General features: G+C 43.0%; 1 protein-coding gene across 2 annotated transcripts in view; it reads left to right on the top strand.

Annotated features, from left to right (window-relative positions):
• The window catches only part of LOC126481625 (ETS-like protein pointed), an 808396-nt gene that overhangs the window by 53168 nt on the left and 732464 nt on the right, over positions 1 to 22764 (top strand). For both annotated transcript variants that reach the window (XM_050105514.1, XM_050105515.1), the window contains exon 2: positions 8254 to 8362. In XM_050105514.1, coding sequence (XP_049961471.1) covers positions 8270 to 8362 — 93 coding nt within the window. In that variant the 5' untranslated portion in view covers positions 8254 to 8269. The remainder of the gene's footprint in view (positions 1 to 8253; positions 8363 to 22764) is intronic.

Here is a 22764-nt window from a genome sequence, read left to right as displayed (position 1 = left end):
GAAAACGTTTACAGTTCAGTGATAAGTTTATAGGATTCGTAGTTGGTTCTTTCGCAGACCTTACAGGATCTCTGTTCTGACATAGAATATACTCAGCGGAAAAGGTACATTATATTTGGAGAATAATACGTGTACCCTCTTTTCTATATTTAATGAAACGACAGCTTAAAAAAAATTGTACATCAGATATCGTGTTGCACTGAGCACCATTATTGGAAGAGTTCGTAAATTTGTAGGACATGTTTGCGAATCTAGCTACTAATGGTACCGCATGCGCTTCGCGCAGTATCAGGCAATGAGGATATTCATTTCTGCTTTACCGGCGTATTACTTCCGACATAAAAACGCAACAAATTTTTAGATAAGAGTTCTTTCCTGATACGCAGATGCCCCTTTCCGACGAAGTCGCCCTGTGGCCGTACTCTTTGACAATGCCTTGTAACCAGGGAGCAGCCCACCAATGAGAGTCTCGCCGTCGTGGTTTTCCCCACGTTTATCCCTTAAGCGGCCGCGTTTCGGGATGCCAGTATGTGCCCTGCCGGGGCACGTTGCTTGCCTTTTTCTTTTGGCCGTGGTGTTCGCTTGAGCCAGTGTGTGTTCGCGGGTTCGCCTCTGTGTGCACCGTAGAAGACGACAAAAGCTCGTGCGAGTGGAATGTTTAAGATGTATTACTTGCTTTGTGTAGCAGTTGTAATCATAGTTGAAATTCGTTCGGTGTGTGGTACATGTTATACCTGTTTGAATTAGTTTGTCCGCAACCGTTAGTATTTGCGACATTTCAGCTTTTGTAGCCGTGTTTCTCCTCGAATACTTTCATGGAACATTTATCTGCTTACTGTTTTTATCCACGTGTATTTTGTTGGTGAAATAGATACTAATAACTATGTTGAAACCACGTTTCACGTTACTTCCTGGTAACCAGCTGGTATTTCACCGGAAGGCTGGTTTGATGCAGCTTTACACACAAGTCTTTACTGCGTAAGTATTTTCATATTTCCATTAATGCTGCATCCTACATAAATTTGAAACTTCTTCCTGTAATCTAGCCACGGCCCCACTACACAATTTGTAACCCCCAGAGTGCCCGATATTACCTAATTGACTACTCCTTGATCCTTTGAGTAACATTCGATTTCTCTCTTCCTTTAGCCAAGTTCGGACATAAATTTCTGTCCTCACCGATTAGATTCCGTAGCGCTTCATTAGTTAAGTGATCTACCCGTCTATTCTTCAGTGTTCTCCTCTAGCACCACATTTCAAAAATTTCTATTATCTGTTTATGCTTTTGATCGTCGACATCTCACTTCCATGTAAGATGACATTCCATACCAAAATGTTCCTAGTACTTCCTGACTCTTAAATTTAAGTCTTGTACATGTGATGCTCTGCGCGTCGCAAATACTATGTCCTGTTACTATGTACTAACAGACTTAAGCTGCTCAGTAGATGGCACTGAAGATGGGCATCTGACAAATAGTAGTCTGGGAGCAGAATGAAAATAGTAAAAGAGTACATTGTATTGAACAGCGGAAGTCGTATGTATATTAACGTGATAATTTAAATTTGTATCTCATATTAAGATATTCATTTCTTTAACTGAAACTTTACTTGCTATTGTCGATCTCCATTTTTATATACTCTTTACATCGGCCATCATTAATAATTTCGATGCTCTAAACATAATCTAATTACCTCAGCGCTGTGTGATACAATTCGATTATCCTCCATAGGTCAACTATTAATGTCGCCTAGCGGAGGTGATTCACTGCTATTTAAAGTCGACAATTATGTATGTATATAATATGAAGAAATTGACCTCTCTTCGAAACTGAAGTGAGAAACAATTGAAAACCATTGCTTCAATGTGATGTCAAAGAAACCGCATTAACTGGACAACCGTTGTCTCCTGTACGCTTCTGTCGTCTGTGGGTGGGCAAGGAAACCCATAATCTGGATAACTTGAATCACAGAACCCTTTAATAACTCTGATGACAATTTTAAATAGTGAAAAACTGCGGCAGTTACGATTTATCATGCTTAGCAGAGATGCATTCCAAGTTTCCAGTGCAACCACTTTCATTCGTATTGTTTGCGATGTCTGCGTGTGTGTTTTTAGACGCTAATGTTAAAAAAAATAATATTTTCAAACGTTAGTGTGTAAAACATCCCAAGATTTATATTTTATGGGCATACTAAAAACTTTGCAAGGCGACTGCAGGGCAAGAGAAGCAGATATCATGGAAAATACCAATGAAATAATTGCACTTAGTTGGAAACGAACTGCTGAAGCGCGTCGTTGGATGAAAAATAGTAACTGGTGCAGTGTTTTATTATGTAAATCATTAATTCTATAATTGCAGCCTCTATTATGATGAATGAAATTTAAAAAGGCTGATTTTAAACATGTTGTAGTAATACCAATTATAAGTTTTTATTTTATCCAGCTTGAGTAATTTGCTACTAAATAGAAATATAAAAATGAGAAATATGTAATTAATTTTGGCTGGTTATGGCGTTTTGTCACTGTTATCGTGGTTTTTTTTTCTGTCACACTACTTCACCTCTTCTTTTGTTACCCCTTCGTATCTATCTTGTCCGCCAGTCAAAGCCGTTTAGAACATCTCATAGAAGAAAACATACTCAATTAAGCGAATGCATTGCTACTTACCGAGACACAGAAACATAGCTACACGTATATTATGCAAACCGCTTAATTTATGTAGCGGAAGAAACTTCTTATATCATGTTTTACTGCCTGTTTCTCTACCACTTATGAAGGAAACGTGGGGGCGATGGGAGGAGTCATTGAGTCATGGGCTGTACATGATTGTAACTTCTAGTATGCTCGGTCATATAGATAAGAAAAATTTGCCTTTTTTTTGCAGCTGAGTTGTGTGCCAGTTAGCCGGCCGGAGTGGCCGTGCGGTTCTAGGCGCTACAGTCTGGAACCGAGCGACCGCTACAGTCGCAGGTTCGAATCCTGCCTCGGGCATGGATGTGTGTGATGTCTTTAGGTTAGTTAGAACTAATCAAACCTAAGTTCTAGGCGACTGATGACCTCAGAATTCAAGTCGCATAGTGCTCAGAGCCATTTGTGTGCCAGTTAATTGCAAGATACGAGTAGTATATGCATCTAGGACCTAAAAAAGATAATCACATGGAGACATGAAAAGAACGTAAAAATGAATCCCACTGAAAATGCCTAGCACGAATAGGCGAAACAAATTTGGTTCACACATATAAATAATTCAGATGCAAAGACGTATTTTTTTCTTATCTATGTGAGTGGTCATTATCTCTGATTGCCTTTTGGAGGACTTGTAGGAACTTTCCACTAGTGGGAGGGCTGGAACAGGGTGTAGTCAGCCAGCTAATGCCAGCTGAGAAGTTACTCGAGCGAGTAGTGGCTGCTCCAGGTTTTAAAAACTAACAACGGCCGGGAGAGCGGTGTGCTGATTCCACGCCCTCCATACTGCACCCAGTGACACCGTTGGCTGAGGATGACGCGGAGGTTGGTCAGTACCGAAGTGGTCGCTGAGCCTAGGGATGGAGATAACGTTTACGCTTAATATAGCATAGCTGAAATAGCAACTGAACAGAGATGGCTGCAGATATTAACGATACTGTGACTTCTAGATTAGGGTTACATTTATTAACAATATCTCGTCTTCAGTCACAATATTTTTATTTTCTAATTACTTTCCAACGGGTTTCGGAACCACAGATCTATTTTGAATTACTGTAGAGACATATTGGGCATTATGTCTTGCTGTTTTTCACCTAACACTAACAGGAGGACACAATTGTTAGTTTCTGCCTCACAGTTGCAACAAACTTAACATAAACAACCAGGTGTTAACAATTGACGTGTTCAGACTGCCCCAGTTTTCAAATAGGCATATCATTTGTTAGACGATGTACTGAACACATGTCAGCTCTAAGTTTAAATGTACACCATAAATTTGCAGTGGCATCTGACTTTAAACAGCGAACCCATTCTTCCAGACATTAATAAAGATATCAAAATCTGCTCTAGACAACCCTCAGGCACAAGACTCAACATACTGAAAGCCATAGAAATACACAGACAACAGGTTTTCCAATCCACTGTGACAGGCTAAAGGAACAGATAGTGAATACAATAGATCATTTCCTGTCTGTTAAGACAAGGACCTCACAAAAAATGATAAACACAAATTTTTTTATCTCTGTCTCAGCTCAGGCATAATCTCATTCCACTATCGCGATATCTCTCTCTCTCTCTCTCTCTCTCTCTCTCTCTCTCTCTCTCTCTCTCTCTCCCCCCCCCCCCCCCCTCTGTCCCAATCCTTCCTCCCATTAACCCCCCCCCCCCTCCTCCCACCATATCGTACACACTATCACATTGCAGCGGGTGATTAAAATCACTTGTATGCATAAATTAAAGTAATATGTTATTACTAGGTTACAATCCCAACTAGTGCAAATTACACACTTTGCAAGAGAAGTGGTAAATTGTAACGAGTATTTTGAGTCACTCTTTGTTAATAAGTATGTTAAATCTCGTTTTGAATATGTAAGAATAAAAAAAACTTACATTTTTAACTCCTGTAAGTAATATTTTATTTAAACAAATAGTATGAAATTCATTGCTGCACCACTTTGCTGTAACATAGGTTATACACTGAAGAGCCAAAGAAACTGATACACTTGTCTAATATCGTGTAGGGCCCACGCCAGCACGCAGAAGTGCCGCAACAGGACGTGGCATGGACTTGACTAATGTCTGAAGTAGTCCTGGAGGGAACTGACACCATAAATTCTGCAGGGCTGTCCGTAAATCCGTAAGGGTACGATGGGGGTGGAGATCTCTTCTGAACAGCAAGTTGCAAGGCATCCCAGATACGCTCAATTATGTTCATGTCTGGGGAGTTTGGTGGCCAGCGGAAGTGTTTATACTGAGAAGAGTATGTCTGGGGCCCATTTGTAGCAATTCTGGACGTGTGTGGCGTCGTATTGTCCTGGTGGAACTTCCCAAGTACGTCGGAATGCACAACAGACATAAATGGATGCAGGTGATCAGACAGCATGCTTACGTACGTGTCACCTGTCAGTCGTATCTAGACGTATCATGGGTCCTATATCACTCCAATTGCAGATGCCCCACACCATTACAGAGCCTTCACCAGCTTGAATCGTCACCTGCTGACATGCAGGGTCTATGGATTCATGAGGTTGTCGCCATACGCGCACGCGTCTATCCGCTCAATAAAATATGAAGCGAGATTCGTCCGAGCAGGCAACATGTTTCAAGTTGAACGATTCTCTTCAGTAGTCGTTGGTCCCGCTCTTGTGGGATCTTTTTCCGGCCACAGCGATGTCGGATATTTACCGAATTCCTGATGTTTACGGTACACTCGTGAAATGGTCGTACGGGAAAATCCCCACTTCATCGCTACCTCGGAGATCCTGTGTCCCGTCACTCGTGCGGCGACTATACACCACGTTCAAACTCACTTAAATCTTGATAACCGGCCATTGTAGCAGCAGTAACCTAACAACTGCGCCAGACACCTGTTGTCTTTATATAGGCGTTGCCGACCGCAGCGCTTATTTTGCCTGTTTACATATATCTGTATACGCATGCCACACCAGTTTGTTTGGCGCTTCTGTGTATATACCTCATCTGAGCCACGTAGTGCACTCATAAACTTCTGAATCGTTCAGAATGTAAGTGCATAAGTGGAAGTTTTTCACCAATGCAGAAGGCGAAAGGTAAAATGTAGGTAATATATTAAAATACTGTATTTCTCTCATTAAACCAGCCTGAGAGACTTTTCTCGTAAAGTAAACTTCAGTTCCCTTCTGTTACTGTTAAGTGAGAAACCAACAGTTGTAATGCCCATTACGTCTGCAGGGTCATTGAAAATGGAGCTGTAGCTCGTAAACACGCTGGACAGTAATTGCAAAATAAAACTATTGTGCTCAAGATGAAATATTATTAATAAATGTATCTCCAATTTAAACAGATTGTATGTATTATCTTGGAAACGAGCTGTTGAGTTCATCAAAAAAGACTTTCACAATAATCGGCGTCTTTCTTAGGGTGCCCGGCAGTTCAGATTTTTTTCGCGATATTTCTGGTATTCTTGACTCCTCAAACAAGCCAGTAACCGTGCACTCTCTCCCTCTGTATTCTGCAATGCTCGATGACCCCATTGGTCCATCTTGTCCAAGATCTCTAAAGCTATGCGATATCCCAGTAATTATTGTGCATCCTCAGTCACAGACAACGTAATTCTGGAGAATAACATAAAAACTAAATGTGTAGTGGGAACAGTTCCATGTGGTTATTTTAAACTAGTGACTCGAGTGCCTGTGGCGCGCTTGCTGTTAAGCACCGTCATTTTGAATCTACTATGCAAAGAAATACGAATGCAGCTGCTTGTAGATATTGATCAATTTGCTCCTGAAAAATGATTATTGGTTTGGCTAACGCTTCACACAAGGGTAGTTCACTCATGATCTCTGTCAATATGACAAAAAAATGCTTACTCTCTTTAGTCTTTATCTATGCAGTCTGTTCAGTGCTTGATTCTCCACGCAGGTGAAGCTCCACGAAAGTTTTGTAAAGAAGAGTTTTCGAGTGAATTGGGATTGTTATAACATTGTTACATGGTGATAAAAATGTGTCGTAGTTGCCGGATTAGTTACTATGCAGAAAAAAATGCTAAATTGGAGAAAGACAAAGAGAAGAAAGGAACAGTTTTGTATCACTCTCCCCCCCCCCCCTGTGACATCAGACCTCCAAAACGCTGAGATATCCAGTACTTCTGGAAGCTGCACTTTTTTTTAGTTACACATCGTACAAATTAATGTGCGGCAATTTCTGCATATTTCGCCGTTTCTGCACGCTATCGCGACCCCGAATATTCCGCCAAGAAAAACGCTTCCAACGCCCAAGTTGTAAGGAGCAAAACGTTCGGGCTCACCACGGGTAGTAGCTGTCGTCTCAGCATTAGGCTGACAGACAGAGCGTGTGCAAATAGCATAACTCTGTCGCTCAGTTCATTGAACGATACAACTACATGTGGCAGGACATAACGCAGTCCGCGAGCGCGCTTATCCCTTATCGCAGAGTTTATCAGGCAAAATGTTAGGCTGAGATAGGCGTTGCACAGTTTTGTTAGTGCGTCGCAGAGCTAACGTTCACCGCTTTTAGAACTGTTGCTATGGCGTACCAAGCGAAACAGAGAGGGAGCTATTTTATGGGCACGCCCAGTTCGTTCGAGAATATCGACGTCGATTCGGACACGCCCTTCATATTCCAGAAAAGCGCCAACGATTCCGCCACCCCTCCAGTCTTCGAGAATAACACTGTGAATACTGGAGAGAATAGAATGCTCTTTGCGTTGTAAGTTCCATTCTATGCAGAAGTTACGTTGTTTTTTTTAGGAAACCTGCCTTAACATCGCAAGTGTTCTTCATCTGCAATAGCAAGAATGCTCAATAAATTGTGTGTGTGTGTGTGTGTGTGTGTGTGTGTGTGTGTGTGTGTGTGTGCGTGCGAGCGAGCGAGCGCTTGGTAATGTGATGTCTCTTCTGTAAAAGGACATATAAAATAGCGAATGAAATATATGGATGTGTGTGCATATTTCAAACTGACATTATCCAGCGAAGATAGTGATACCTTCTTACACCGAAGGGGGAAGGGGGGGGGGGAATATCTTATTCCGAATGGGTAATGACTTGTGCCTAATAATTTAACTCGTAGAAGTCATAAAAATGGAGAAACACCGATATGTAACCCTTGAGGCTACTGACCTAGGTCAAGGATGATAAAAGGGAAACATCGTTTTGTGTATTTAACGACTAGAGATCCAATATTGATTATTGAATGGCTAAAAATGGTCTTGCGATGCTATCTTCGCTACGAATTGTGATTGTGCTTAAAGGGTGGAGCGTCATTAAACATTAGACGTTCCATGTAGCGTAGGATATTTTGTTCTGAAGTCACAGTAAAAACAATACTACAAAGGTAAGAAGAGTAGCACAAAGAGCCCAAAACGTGTTATTAATCTTTTTACTGCATATAAATGACCTGTTATTGCCGGTATCCAAGCTATTAAAGAGCTTCAGATTATTTCCTAGTTGTGACGTTGGGGCTGATTGTTTCAGGTCGACTTACTTGATGTATTATATTTTGAATCCTAGATATAATTCCTTCTTTCGGCAGCTTTTATAGTTAACTGACAACTAGTATCTTGTTTGCAGAGGTGGGAGGCCGGATATGGAGCTGGAGTCGTTGTACGGGGACTTCGCCATGGATGAAGAACAGGACTTCTACGCGTCCTCCAGCCCGCTCAAGAGCGCATCAGCCGTGGTACGTCTTGCTTGCTTGCTTGCTGCCCTTAAATTATTTCTCAAATAATTTTGTCCGTAACGCTCAATCATTTGATGCACTGTCTTCGCGTTAAGCGTCAAGAAAGGTATTTCACCGAATTATCGTGGAAATCAGACGTGTATATTTTGTAATGGAAGCCATCACAGTGGAAATTAAAATATCGTGTAGTACCTCTCCTTCTCCCAAGGGGTCGGTTAGATATCATACCCCCCCCCCCCCCCCTCCACCCTCAAAAAACTCACAATTATTATTGGGTGGAATTGTTTGTAATCGGAAGAATAAGAACTCTTCAAAAAATTTGCACTCTTTAATTCCTGTTATCTAATAACTTTATATTTTGCGTGACATAAAATTAAATGTAGGAAAGATAAAAGCAGTAAAGAGAAGAGGCAAGCAAAACAGTACGCATTCCTTCAATCCTTAGGTCACAGCATTTTTTTCTCTCTCTAATCTTGCTACAGCAATACACGGCGTGCTTTCCTTTCTGCGAATAGTAGCAAAGACTGGTGTGGTTCCTCAACTTGATTACGTCTATTTTGTCACTGTCTGCTAGGTAAAACGAAACAGGTCGTTCTAATATTGCAACAATTGTAACACACGCCAACTTTGTAAGACAGTTTTGGCACAAATGTTCATTTTTATCTACCTCATTTTCATAACTAATACGATAGAATATAATTCACGAGGTACTAATATCAAATGCCTATTAGCTCTATTACAAACAAAAGTTTTATATTAGGAAATAGTTTCAAATTTTATTCATATGCTCCAGTTCCTCAAGCACGACTTCAGAAAGTGGTGGTGGTGGTGGTGGTGGTGGTGGTGGTGGTGGTGGTGGTGGTGGTGGTGGTAGTAGTAGTAGTAGTAGTAGTACGAAATTTGTATATAAATTTGAAATCGTCATATTCTTCCATACAATTTGTGTGATGTCCTCAGTTTCTTCTCCTTCCTCCTTCTAACAATCAATCTTGTCACCACTAATTTTCTAACTATTCCTGCCCTTGGCAAAACTTATTGTCCGGTTAACTTCACTAGAACAGAATTTAGCGGTTGCTAACTGGGGACTGTACAACTGGCCCTTAGTAGAGTAGCGATCTGGCGAAAATTTTCTGTCAAAATTTCATTTTCTTGGTTACACCGAGAAGATAATATGTAATCTTTCTTACCTGTTATTTCTGTTAGTCGTTTATTTCCACTTTGTTAGTCTTAATCTACAGATTTCACTAAAATCACAACGACGCTTGTCATTCGCGCAGACAGTCAACCACATAAACAAACAGCGATTGGCATTCACCTGTTGGGGTTTATTCATCTCACCGTCAGCTCCTATAGTCCCGTCCCCCATATGTCTGCGGGAAAGTTTACTTCTAGATGCGACGGGGTTTCCTCCGGCATATACATTACGTACACTATGCAACGCATTTAAAAATCAACTTGTGATTCGTTCAGAAATCAACTTCGAATGTGCTCAAAAATGTTCGAAAACCAAAAGGAACGCGTTTCAAAATCAAATGAACAATCAATAGACCAATGTGCGCTTGATGCTAGACGTTTTGTGAAACAATTTTTTTTTTTTCCTTCTAGAATACTATTTCGGCGCCCCCTAAAACCTAAAATTGCCGGCTGGGGCAGATATCCTGGTTTTGCCCCATTTTAGATCCGGGCCCTTTTCCCTTTCCGCGCAGTAAATCTCTTTAATACTTTCCCAGATTACAGAAATCACACTCGAATGTTCTGAAAAAGAGTATCAATGTGAAACACTTGATACTTTCACCTATAGACGGTGAATTTATAAAACCGTCCTCGAACTGCCTTCATGGAACCATTTCTTTGAAGTTACGTTGTATATCCTCTGTCATAAGCTCAGAAGTTGGAGTTCGTAATCGTGTACAGTTTCCATCTTCTTCTGTCCTCACACCACTTACTTTCCACTCTGTTCCAGTTTTCTCTCCTATTCACACATTCCTTCACTCTAACGATCCATGTGTTTCTCGGTTTTCTTCTAGCCTGTTTCGGTATCTGCTAACTCCCGCTCTTTTCTGTGATACGTTGCATGTGCTTTATTTCATTATTATTTCTCTCGGCGTTTCATGCTGGTCAATCCTGTCCTGCGTCTTTGGAATCATGTCGCAATTCGTACCCTGCAACCCCGCCTTTTTTCGTTACCCAGTTCTCCGACGCTTACGTGTGTATTGGAATAAAATCTGCTCTGTATCACATTTGATATTTGTTTGCTTTTGGTGGCACATCCTTGCTCCAGTTCAGGATTCCTACACTCTGCAGGAATCCATGTGCTTGCCTTTTCATTTCACTTATCTCCATATCATTCCTCCCGTAGTCTTCCATTACGCTCCTCAGGTAATTAAAACTTTCCACTCTCTTTAGTACTTGTCCTCAGATACTTATATCCGTTGCCACTCTCAGAAGTCGGATTTTTGTTACGTTCCAAAATATAACTGTATGAAAAACCAGCCAAGCCGATAGATCGGCGTCTCATTATATTTCTTCAGAATTCTATATTTACTACGGCACCATCACATTTAGTGAAACGAATTCGCCGGTGAAAAGTTTAGGTGATCGTTATTGAACAGAGATAGATTTGAAACTTCCTGGCATATTAAAACTGTGTGCTGGACCGAGACTCGAGCTCGGGACCTTTGCCTTTCGCGGGCAAGTGCTCTACCAACTGAGCTACCCAAGCACGACTCACGCCCCGTCCTCACAGCTTTACTTCTGCCAGTACCTCGCCTCCTACCTTCCGAATTTTACAGAAGCTCTCCTGCGAACCTTGCTGCGAGGACGGGGCGTGAGTCGTGCTTGGGTAGCTCAGTTGGTAGAGCACTTGCCCGCGAAAGGCAAAGGTCCCGAGTTCGAGTCTCAGTCCAGCACACAGTTTCATATCAGCGCACACTCCGCTGCAGAGTGAAAATCTCATTCTGGAGAGATAGATTTGTCTGAAAGTAGAACGCACCCCGCTGGGGACAACGCTTTTCTAGTTGCGAGGATATTTCCCCCTCTGCCGCTGCCAGATGCTGGTGTGGAGGCGCCCGACCCTCTTTGGCTTCCGAAAGTTGTCTCCACGCGGCATTCCGTTCCGTCGCTGCGGGCGGACCTGAGTCACGGAGGAGTCGCCCTCTCAGCTCTCGTCCGCAGGCGCAACTGATTTATAGCGCGCTTAATCAGCCGCAGACGACTGAGAGCCGTCAACTTTTCACTGGGCCCAAGCTATGTAATAGAGCTGGAGGACACTGCTGTTTTCGGCAGTATCCCTAAATCACTCAATGCGAATGCTGGGATGAATACTTTAACAAAACCATGGTGATACGATTCTACATCCTTCCATCAGCGTTAATACTTTATCTCTACTGACCTTGACGAGATATTAAACATTAAAATCCGTTAACATATAAATTTTTTCTAGCTGTGGTACCGCATCTTGGTTCTTTTTCCTGACAGTTATTCCTTATCTTCACGGGTCCGCATCTTAATTCTGGATTTGTTGTTGTTGTTGTTGTCTTCAGTCCTGAGACTGGTTGGATGCAGCTCTCCATGCTACTCTATCCTGTGCAAGCTTGTTCATCTCTCAGTTCCTACTGCAGCCTACATCCTTCTGAATCTGCTTAGTGTATTCATCTCTTGGTCTCCCTCTACGATTTTTACCCACCACGCTGCCCTCCAGTACTAAATTGGTGATCCTTTGATGCCTCAGAACATGTCCTACCAACCGATCCCTTCTTCTAATCAAGTTGTGCCACAAACTCCTCTTTCCCCCAATTCTATTCAATACCTCCTCATTAGTTATATGATCTACCCATCTAATCTTGAGCATTCTTCTGTAGCACCACATTTCGAAAGCTTCTATTCTCTTCGTGTCCAAACTAGTTATCGTCCCTGTTTCACTTCCATACATGGCTACGCTCCATACAAATACTTTCAGAAACGACTTCCTGACACTTAAATCTATACTCAATGTTAACAAATTTCTCCTCTTCAGAAACGCTTTCCTTGCCATTGCCAGTCTACATTTTATATCCTCTCTATTTCGACCATCATCAGTTATTTTGCTTCCCAAATAGCAAAACTCCTTTACTACTTTAAGTGTCTCATTTCCTAATCTAATTCCCTCAGCATCACCCGACTTAATTCGACTACATTCCATGAGCCTCGTTTTGCTTTTGTTGATGTTCATCTTATATCCTCCTTTCAAGACACTGTCCATTCCGTTCAACTGCTCTTCCAAGTCCTTTGCTGTCTCTGACAGAATTACAATGTCATCGGCGAACCTTGAAGTTTTTATTTCTTCTCCATGGATTTTAATACCTACTCCGAATTTTTCTTTTGTTTCCTTTACTGCTTGCTCAATATACAGGTTGAATAGCATCGAGGAGAGGCTACAACCGTGTCTCACTCCCTTCCCAACCACTGCTTCCCTTTCATGTCCCTCGACTCATAACTGCCATCTGGTTTCTGTACAAATTGTAAATAGCCTTTCGCTCCCTGTATTTTACCCCTGCCACCCTCAGAATTTGAAAGAGAGTATTCCAGTCAATATTGTCAAAAGCTTTCTCTAAGTCTACAAATGCTAGAAACGTAGGTTTGCCTTTTCTTAATCTTTCTTCTAAGATAAGTCGTAGGGTCAGTATTGCCTCACGTGTTCCAACATTTGTACGGAATCCAAACTGATCTTCCCCGAGGTCGACTTCTAGCAGTTTTTCTGGATTTGGCAGTGATAAAATGCAAAAAAATCTAAACGAAGCTTGCGTGGCTCATGAGATGAGGATCAGCACAACAAAAACACACTATGGTGACTGGTAGAGGGAGGAGACTTGCAAATATTAATGTAGGACAAGTTTACGAACGGAACATGCTGCGGGTGAAAAATACGCGGTGTTCATAAAGTCTCTCCGCAGTGCCGTATGATTGTTCGCCTGCACAACGATAGTGCAGTGTATTCTGTACCCATTCATAGGAGAACTTGTGTTAAGTAAAATACTGAACCGTTATTTTCAACAAGATGGTGCAACCGCGCATACAGCTCGCGTTTCAATGTCACTGCTTGCCGATGTTTTTTGGTGGTCGCATAATTTCACAGGATCTTCGGCCTCCACGATCGCCTGACCTAACACCACCTGACTTTTTCTTCTGGAGTGCAACGAAAGCAACTGTCTATAAAAACCGTCCAAAATCCATCGATGAACTGAAAACTGCAATATCCACTTTCCCTGCTTCTGTTACAGAAGAAATGTAACAACTTGTGTTTGGAAACATGATTAGACGAACTGAATTGTGTATTCAACAACAGGGGGGACACTTTCAACATTTAATGTGAAAATTTATAAGTAAAAATGAATATTCAATAAATTAATTATTTGTATTTCAGTATGTTTCATTTCGGTATATTCACTGCGGCATACGGCACGCGTGGCTAACAATCATACGGCAATGCGGAGAGACTTTTTGAACACGCTATAGATCCGCAACTTGTCTTGTAATTGAAATATATGGTTGTAGTTTCACGATAAGTTGCATTGAGAAGTGTCTATTTTTTATTTCTTTATGGTGACTAGTTTTGGGCACGTGTGTCAATTTTCAAACCATCCGTGCTGTAAGTGTGACAAATACAGGCGATAGCCCATGTAGCCTACAGAAACTGCACCGACTTAACAACAGCTTAACAACTTTTAAGTCGCCTATATACGCTTTGATTAATGCAGGGACAGTTTCTGTACAAGGGCTATTGCCTGCATTTGTTACACTTACAACACGGTTGGTTTTAAAATGAACACAGGTGTCCGAAATTAGTCACCATCAAGAAATAAAAAATATATACTTCTCAATGCAACTTACTACGAAGTTACGACCATTTATTTCAATTATAGGACAAATTGTTATTAGCCAAGTAAGAGTATTTGAATATCTTCGATGTACGATCAGTGAAGACTTGAGATGTCATCAGTAGGTAAACACTCGCATTACTATAGCGAAGGAGACATTCAATGGAAAGAGGATATTATTATGTGTAGAAAAGGTATGAGGAAAATGCTTGGCAAGTGTTTTGTCTGGGAGTGGCACTATATAGGGCAGAAACATGGACACTGAGACGAGAAGTTGAAAAAAAAAATGCTTGAAGCGTTTGGGATTTGGTTATGTAAGAGAATAGAGAGGATAATCAGGATGGAAAGAGTAACGAAAGAGTGTTGGGTTGGGTTGATTAGAGGAGAAGGGTGTTACAGGCTATAACAGAAAAGAACTGGATGGAACATTCGTTGAGACGGGAGTTCTTGCTAACAGATGCGTTGGAAGTACTAGTTTGTGGGAAAAGATAGAGAGGAAGGAGGAGATGCGAGATGATACACGACGTAACCGACTGCAAGCGGAAATTAGGTGGACCTGAATAGGATTGTAGAAGACAGGAGAGTACGGACAGTCAACATATATAAACCCTGCCTTTGGGCAGAACACTTGCGATGACTGGTAGAGGTTGGCTGTATGCTCTGTCAACGCTACCCCCCCGCCCCCCAACTCCCCTACCGGTGGGATTTATGTACCACATTTGCGTCTAGTGTTAGTGTTTATACCATGTGAAGGTGAACGAACGTTTTGTAAATGTTAGCGAATCGTGTAACTGAGGCAGGGCTTGGGTTACCAGCCTGGTATTCACCGAGTCGGATGTGGAATACCGCCTAATAACCACATCCAGGGTGGCCGGCACAGTGGCTGCTATCGTTAATCCGTCGGTTGGATTCGATCGTGGCCGGCGCTCCTCCCCGAGTTCCAGAAGCGGCGAGTTAACGCGCTTGGCTATCCGGGAGGGTCTGATGTGGTACCGCATCATATTGTGAAATAATTAACACTGGATAAAACTGCCGTTTCAGTCACAGTGGCCTTTCTTGGCTGTACTGGTTACCAGGAGGAGACCACTGCAGTCGTGACTGAAGCATATCCAGTGATACTTATTTCAGAATATTGATACTTGTTTCAGAATGTGACGTCGTTAAGGCCAGCAAACTTTCATGTTACCTGAGTCTGAAGGCGGAAGCCTACGCAATTATTGAAACGTCGTTTCTTCACTTCTGGAGAGGCGCGCATCTCGAGATGGGAGTGAAAACACCACACACACACACACACACACACACACACACACACACACACACACACACACACACACACACACACACACACGCGCGCGCGCGCGCGCGCGCGCGCGCGCGCGCGCGCGCGCGTAAAAGTCGGAGTTCGGAACCCCCGAACGCTTTTCCGTAACTTTCTTCCGAAATGGTGCTCCTATCTTCCTAAGATATCCGAACAATTCTTGCCTCTGTAGTAGCGTGCCCTCTATCGCATTATAAGATCAGTGTAGTAAACGGAGCTCGGCGTATCATTTAACCCTTTAGATGTGATATTAGATGGGACGAACACGTGAAATCACTACTGTACTAGGGAAGGCGTGTGGAAGACCTCGAATTGTGGAAGGGCTACTGACAAGACTGACCAATGCTGCAGTACTGCGCCAGCGATTGGAGATTTTTACTGAGTATCCATGACAGCAGAAATCGAACGAATATAGGGACGCGATGTTAGGATCGCAGCAGGTCGCCATAGCTCATAGAAACACGTGACATATGCTCAGAGAACATCAGCTGGAATCTTTTGAGGAAAGGGTACGTTTTTCTCGCGGGACCTTTCTGAGTTAGAGGATCGGCTTTCGAAGAAGACTGTGTGTTGATTCTGCCACTCCAATCGTTTATCACGTGTAGCGAGCACGAGAATAAGATAAGAGCAATTTGGCCACTGACCGAGGCAAAAAGACTGCACTTTTACGTTCGCTTCACACACGAATGTATTCAGATTGCTTCACGCACGAATGGACGAAACATCCTTAATATTGTTTCTAAGTGCCCTTCGCCACGCCCTGGACTGCATATTGTATGTGCAGACTGTAACACACCTCTTCAATAACGTCTATACAGTGATTCGTCCTATGAACGGACTTTCGTCATTATTCCGAAGAAAATGCCACTGTAGGGAACGTTCACGTTACTAAAACAAAACTTCTTACTTAGCTGATTGTCGTGAAGTCGGTCTCGTTGTCGTCTAATCAGGAGTGTGACTATGGTAGCAGGTCTTGATTGCGCAAAGAATGTGTACAGGTTCTAACATGAATGTTCGATTAATCACTGACTATGAAATAAAATAAACTCTCTCCATTTACAACTTAGGTATTTTCATCTCTTCAAGTATCAGGTCAACAATATTTAACATCAGTTGGCTCCCTTCAGCTTCTAATTCCAGTCTAAAGCATCAAAGCATGACTTGACTCTAATACACAACCACTTCCCGTCAAGTTCGAACAAGGAGGAGGACAAATATTACGTTTGAGGCAAACAGATTTAAATGATGTACATTGTTGTTAAAGACAATGTTTCGATTAATTGATACATAATTTAACAAGATTATTACAAATTTACAGATTTTCAATTTAAAGCTTCAAAATTATCATAATTACATAAAATATAAATAGTTAAGCATGAAATATTGAATTTTAGAGATCAGCTTGTATAAAACTTTTCTACTCATAAATCAAATTACCCGATAACCATTGGTATGGAACGTTTCAGAATATGTATGACTTGATTACGTCACAATATACAGATGCAGAAACAAGCGACAACGAATTTGAAAGAGCAGCTCTGTGATCTGTAGCAGGTCGGTCTGTTCTGGATTGATAGCGTCATTTCCAAGCAGTGTAGAACAGACGGGAGCCGCGGAGTAATACACGGAAGTCATAAGGGTGGAGAACATAGTGATATAAGCCTTGCCTATTGTTATTGTTTCTAGCAGTTCGAAAAATGATTCGTTGCAGCTCTCCATGTCGATCTATTTAACTGTCAGTCTTTTCGTATCTGCATGTACCAATTAGAACCTGGTTTCTGTATTCCGGCTTTGGTCTCCCTCTAAGATTTTTAGCACCACATTTCCCTCTATCAGCAAATCAATTAGCTATTCCTTGATGATTTGGCATGCGTCCCATCAACCAATCCCATCTTCTAGTCAGCTCCTGCGTAATAGTTATTAGGAACAGAGCGATGCTTCTAGATTCCCTTAGAACGATGTACTGACGTTTCGTTATAGGAAATCAGTGATATCTACGATGAGAAAGAAAACATCGCATGAGCAGAAATCCGAATTAGATGGTAAGTTGGCGAAAGTTTTCGTGTTATTTATTCGAGTGCCACTGAAAGCTAATTTGTGGGAATTGTGGTTTATGCGCTCTATGAAGTTTCTGTACGTTTACATTTACGAAGTTTTGAATAAATGATCATACTTTGAATCCTGCTTATGGTTTTTTTCTTACATTTTAGCCGGACTCTGTTAGTAGATACCAAGACACACAACTTCGTCGTGTATACTTACCTTTGTTGGTGGTATTTTCTCCATAGTTAAAATTCTACGGGTTAACTTGATGTGTGAGGTGATAAAAATTGTTCGAATAACAAAGAAAAACATTAGGAAATGATTCTTTTGTCTTTATTTTCTACACAAGTAAAAATATATCTGTATCACACCAGTCTGGTCGCATCTATGTTGCCAGCATAGAATTATTTAAAATGAAGATACAGAACCCTCTTCAGCGGCACACAGAATGTATTAACTGTCCATTTTGCTGTCTGACAACTGTTTCCCGTCCCTGTCCACCGTCAGCTGAGGCAATTAGTTTTATAATGGCGGCCTTTGACTGTTATGACGTCAACCGAGCCGTCTATCGTAATTACACGTCCTATAATTCAAATTAGTTTTTATATAATTTTACTTATAAACTGAACTGAAGGAAAATGTATGCAAGATGAAGTTCATCATAATCCCTCAGAGCACTGCCGGTTCTGTCCGCCTAGAAATGATGCTCATAGTACACTCCTGGAAATGGAAAAAAGAACACATTTACACCGGTGTGTCAGACCCACCATACTTGCTCCGGACACTGCGAGAGGGCTGTACAAGCAATGATCACACGCACGGCACAGCGGACACACCAGGAACCGCGGTGTTGGCCGTCGAATGGCGCTAGCTGCGCAGCATTTGTGCACCGCCGCCGTCAGTGTCAGCCAGTTTGCCGTGGCATACGGAGCTCCATCGCAGTCTTTTAACACTGGTAGCATGCCGCGACAGCGTGGACGTGAACCGTATGTGCAGTTGACGGACTTTGAGCGAGGGCGTATAGTGGGCATGCGGGAGGCCGGGTGGACGTACCGCCGAATTGCTCAACACGTGGGGCGTGAGGTCTCCACAGTACATCGATGTTGTCGCCAGTGGTCGGCGGAAGGTGCACGTGCCCGTCGACCTGGGACCGGACCGCAGCGACGCACGGATGCACGCCAAGACCGTAGGATCCTACGCAGTGCCGTAGGGGACCGCACCCCCACTTCCCAGCAAATTAGGGACACTGTTGCTCCTGGGGTATCGGCGAGGACCATTCGCAACCGTCTCCATGAAGCTGGGCTACGGTCCCGCACACCGTTAGGCCGTCTTCCGCTCACGCCCCAACATCGTGCAGCCCGCCTCCAGTGGTGTCACGACAGGCGTGAATGGAGGGACGAATGGAGACGTGTCGCCTTCAGCGATGAGAGTCGCTTCTGCCTTGGTGCCAATGATGGTCGTATGCGTGTTTGGCGCCGTGCAGGTGAGCGCCACAATCAGGACTGCATACGACCGAGGCACACAGGGCCAACACCCGGCATCATGGTGTGGGGAGCGATCTCCTACACTGGCCGTACACCACTGGTGATCGTCGAGGGGACACTGAATAGTGCACGGTACATCCAAACCGTCATCGAACCCATCGTTCTACCAATCCTAGACCGGCAAGGGAACTTGCTGTTCCAACAGGACAATGCACGTCCGCATGTATCCCGTGCCACTCAACGTGCTCTAGAAGGTGTAAGTCAACTACCCTGGCCAGCAAGATCTCCGGATCTGTCCCCCATTGAGCATGTTTGGGACTGGACGAAGCGTCGTCTCACGCGGTCTGCACGTCCAGCACGAACGCTGGTCCAACTGAGGCGCCAGGTGGAAATGGCATGGCAAGCCGTTCCACAGGACTACATCCAGCATCTCTACGATCGTCTCCATGGGAGAATAGCAGCCTGCATTGCTGCGAAAGGTGGATATACACTGTACTAGTGCCGACATTGTGCATGCTCTGTTGCCTGTGTCTATGTGCCTGTGGTTCTGTCAGTGTGATCATGTGATGTATCTGATCCCAGGAATGTGTCAATAAAGTTTCCCCTTCCTGGGACAATGAATTCACGGTGTTATTATTTCAATTTCCAGGAGTGTATTTCGACTGAACTGGGTTGTCACGTGAATGATAAAACTTAAAACGTGTGAGAGTCGCTACAAAAGTGCAAGATACAGATTGAGCAAAATGTTGTAATTCCAGCCTTGGGTCACAATATTTATTTGTAATCCGGTAATTAATTTTGACGGGTAATGACCATCTTCAGACCTGAGTAGAAACGTGTTGCATTATATTAGATACCACGCCATGAAATGTGATAGTACTGTCATGTAATGACATGTTATGTGTAATGCAACACGTCTCTACTCAGGTTTGAAGATTGTAATTACCGACCAAAATTAATTACCTGATTACAGATAAACATTGTGATCCAAGACTAAAATTATAATAAAACAAATATTTTCCTGGATCACTGAGAACTTCTTAGTGACTGTCACAACTCGTGAAAGAATGTTGTTACGTATATGAAATGCTTTAGTTTAATTAAGGGATTACAGACATGAAAATTTGTCGTAATTGATACGAAGTAAGACATCGTCTTCTATGTGAAACTAGTTAGCTGAGTCGAGGTATTTTGACCACCTGCTTCGCGTGAGAGTCTGCAATTGCTTGAAAGGCTTTTCTAAAATAAAATTGCCAGAAAAAGTTTAGCAGTGGTCATTGAAGCTGCCGCCCAGAAAGCTTAATTATTTTACTGTGAGGAAGAGATGGCGGTGAATTTCAGTAAATGTTAATAATGTCGGATATAATTTCTGAAAAGGAAACCAAGAGCGGAAACATGAATTACGCAATGTGAGTTGATGGAGTAATTATAATTTCAGTGACTGGTACGAAAAGAGACGGATAGTTCCAGCAGTTTAATTTTTGTTGCTGAAAGAGTCTGTCATGTCCCATCAGAACGAAATTAGTTTGCGTTATTATGAACGTTGAGTTTTCCATCTGAATCATTCTCTAGGACGTAGATTGAGTGTTAGCACTGGATCTCAGATTGGTAAGAAGAACTGAGAATTAAGTAGCAACTTAATCATGTAGCTGAATAATTGAAATTATTGTGACTGCAGGAGTTTTCTCGTGGTGTACCTGTAGTTGTTCAGCCGAGTTTTCTATACGATATTTCGGCGACCAACCTCAACAACTCGGCTGAACACCCAAAACCACACCACTGAGTAAATTCCATATTTATACATATGTGAAAGTGACTGGTATATTGCGTAGTGTGGAATTACAAACGGCGGATGCTTCGTGGAGGGCTCAGAAACCCTGTGAGTGAGTGCCCAGTGGTGCACAGGATAAGCAAATAGCCATTTCCGTGACACGGTATGGGTGTCGGCTGCGTGCCTGATGGCTGCTCGGTCAGGTGGCGAGCGACGAGCTGCAGAGTGCGGCCCCGGTAAGCAGATAGCTCGGCGCTGCGCTCAGACAGGTGGGCGTCCCTTCCCGCAGCCGGGGAAGTGCGGCTCGCTGCCTCCTCCAGGAAGCCGCATACACCAACACTCGCCCCTGGGAGGGTGCGCCGTCTTCCGTGTCGCCCAAATCCTGCTCCTGTCCGTCAGATCCTACTATAGACTCGCCCTTCTTCCTCATTTACAGGCCATTCTCTTCTATCCTTTTCTGTGCGCTTCTCGTGTGTTGTGCAGGTCCCGTAGTACAGTATCAGCTAGTTTATCGCACTGGCGCCTTAACATCAACCATTCCAAGACACATGCGATGATAACAGGATGAAGCGCTGGCAGCTTTAGCCTCGGCGATTTCTACGTAACCATTGACAGTTATCCTATCAAACTAATGAAGCCGTTTCCAGAATGAGATTTTCACTCTGCAGCAGAGTGTTCGCTGATATGAAACTTCCTGGCAGATTAAAACTGTGTGCCGGAACGAGACTCGAACTCGGGACCTTTTCTTTGGTAGCTCAGTTGGTAGAGCACTTGCCCGCGATGCCCGCGAAAGGCAAAGGTCCCGAGTTCGAGTCTCGGTCCGGCACACAGTTTTAATCTGCCAGGAAGTTTCATATCAGCGCACACTCCGCTGCAGAGTGAAAATCTCATTCTGGAAACATCCCCTAGGCTGTGGCTAAGCGATGTCTCCGCAATATCCTTTCTTTCAGGAGTGCTAGTTCTGCAAAGTTCGCAGGAGAGCTTCTGAAAAAGTTTGGAAGGTAGGAGACGAGGTACTGGCAGAAGTAAAGCTGTGAGAACGGGGCGTGAGTCGTGCTTGGGTAGCTCAGTTGGTAGAGCACTTGCCCGCGAAAGGCAAAGGTCCCGAGTTCGAGTCCCTGTCCGGCACACAGTTGTAATCTGCCAGGAAGTTTCATAATGAAGCTGTTATCAATCCGAAAGTACAGGGGGATTTGGTCTTATTGTAGGTGGTAAGCCGTTGCGTTCCTTCAACGTTTGGCCCGACTTACCCAACCAATTATAGGGGGACACGCAATTCAAAGTGAACTCCAAATCACAGTGCGACTCCGCATTTTTCACATTAGTAAACATTGTAAATACAAACTACGGATGCTTCGTGAAACGGAAACGCTTATGGAAACCATCTCTAAAGGAGATCTCATGGAGGAAATTTCAGAGCCCATTGAGATAAAGATGTGAGTTAGGCAGGGAAATCGACCATCGCCCAATTCATATCGTCCCGGAAAAGAGAATCAGAACATGGAAGGAAGCTACGTAAGATTGAGTAAAAGCAATCTGTTTACCTCCAGAGAAGCAGGCTTTTAAGGAGTGGTGCCTAGCGTTCGCTGAGCATTTGGCATCGTTAGCCGACGATAAAGAAGCAGCTCTAATAATGCTCGAAAAACTATATGAGATACCAGAAAGAACAGATCTCACGATCTACGAAAGCACAGGGTACTCGGGATACCAGCACGATGGGTAAATTCATTTGAATACAAGGTTTAGAAACACGAGGGGAACAGACAAATTCGAGTATCTTTGTGAATGGGTCCAACCGAATGGGCCAGATAAAGAAGCAAACAAAGGACGATCCAAGAAGATAGAAGTAGCACACTGGTTAATACAGAATAGATATAACACTACGGTTGTTGAGTCAGAATTACTTAACAGTTGACAATGCCTCATGCTGA

This window comes from Schistocerca serialis, chromosome 5 (assembly GCF_023864345.2).
Source record: "Schistocerca serialis cubense isolate TAMUIC-IGC-003099 chromosome 5, iqSchSeri2.2, whole genome shotgun sequence".
Lineage (NCBI taxonomy): Eukaryota > Metazoa > Arthropoda > Insecta > Orthoptera > Acrididae > Schistocerca > Schistocerca serialis.
Note: the sequence above shows the minus strand (reverse complement) of the source record. Positions and strands in the feature narration are given on the sequence as shown.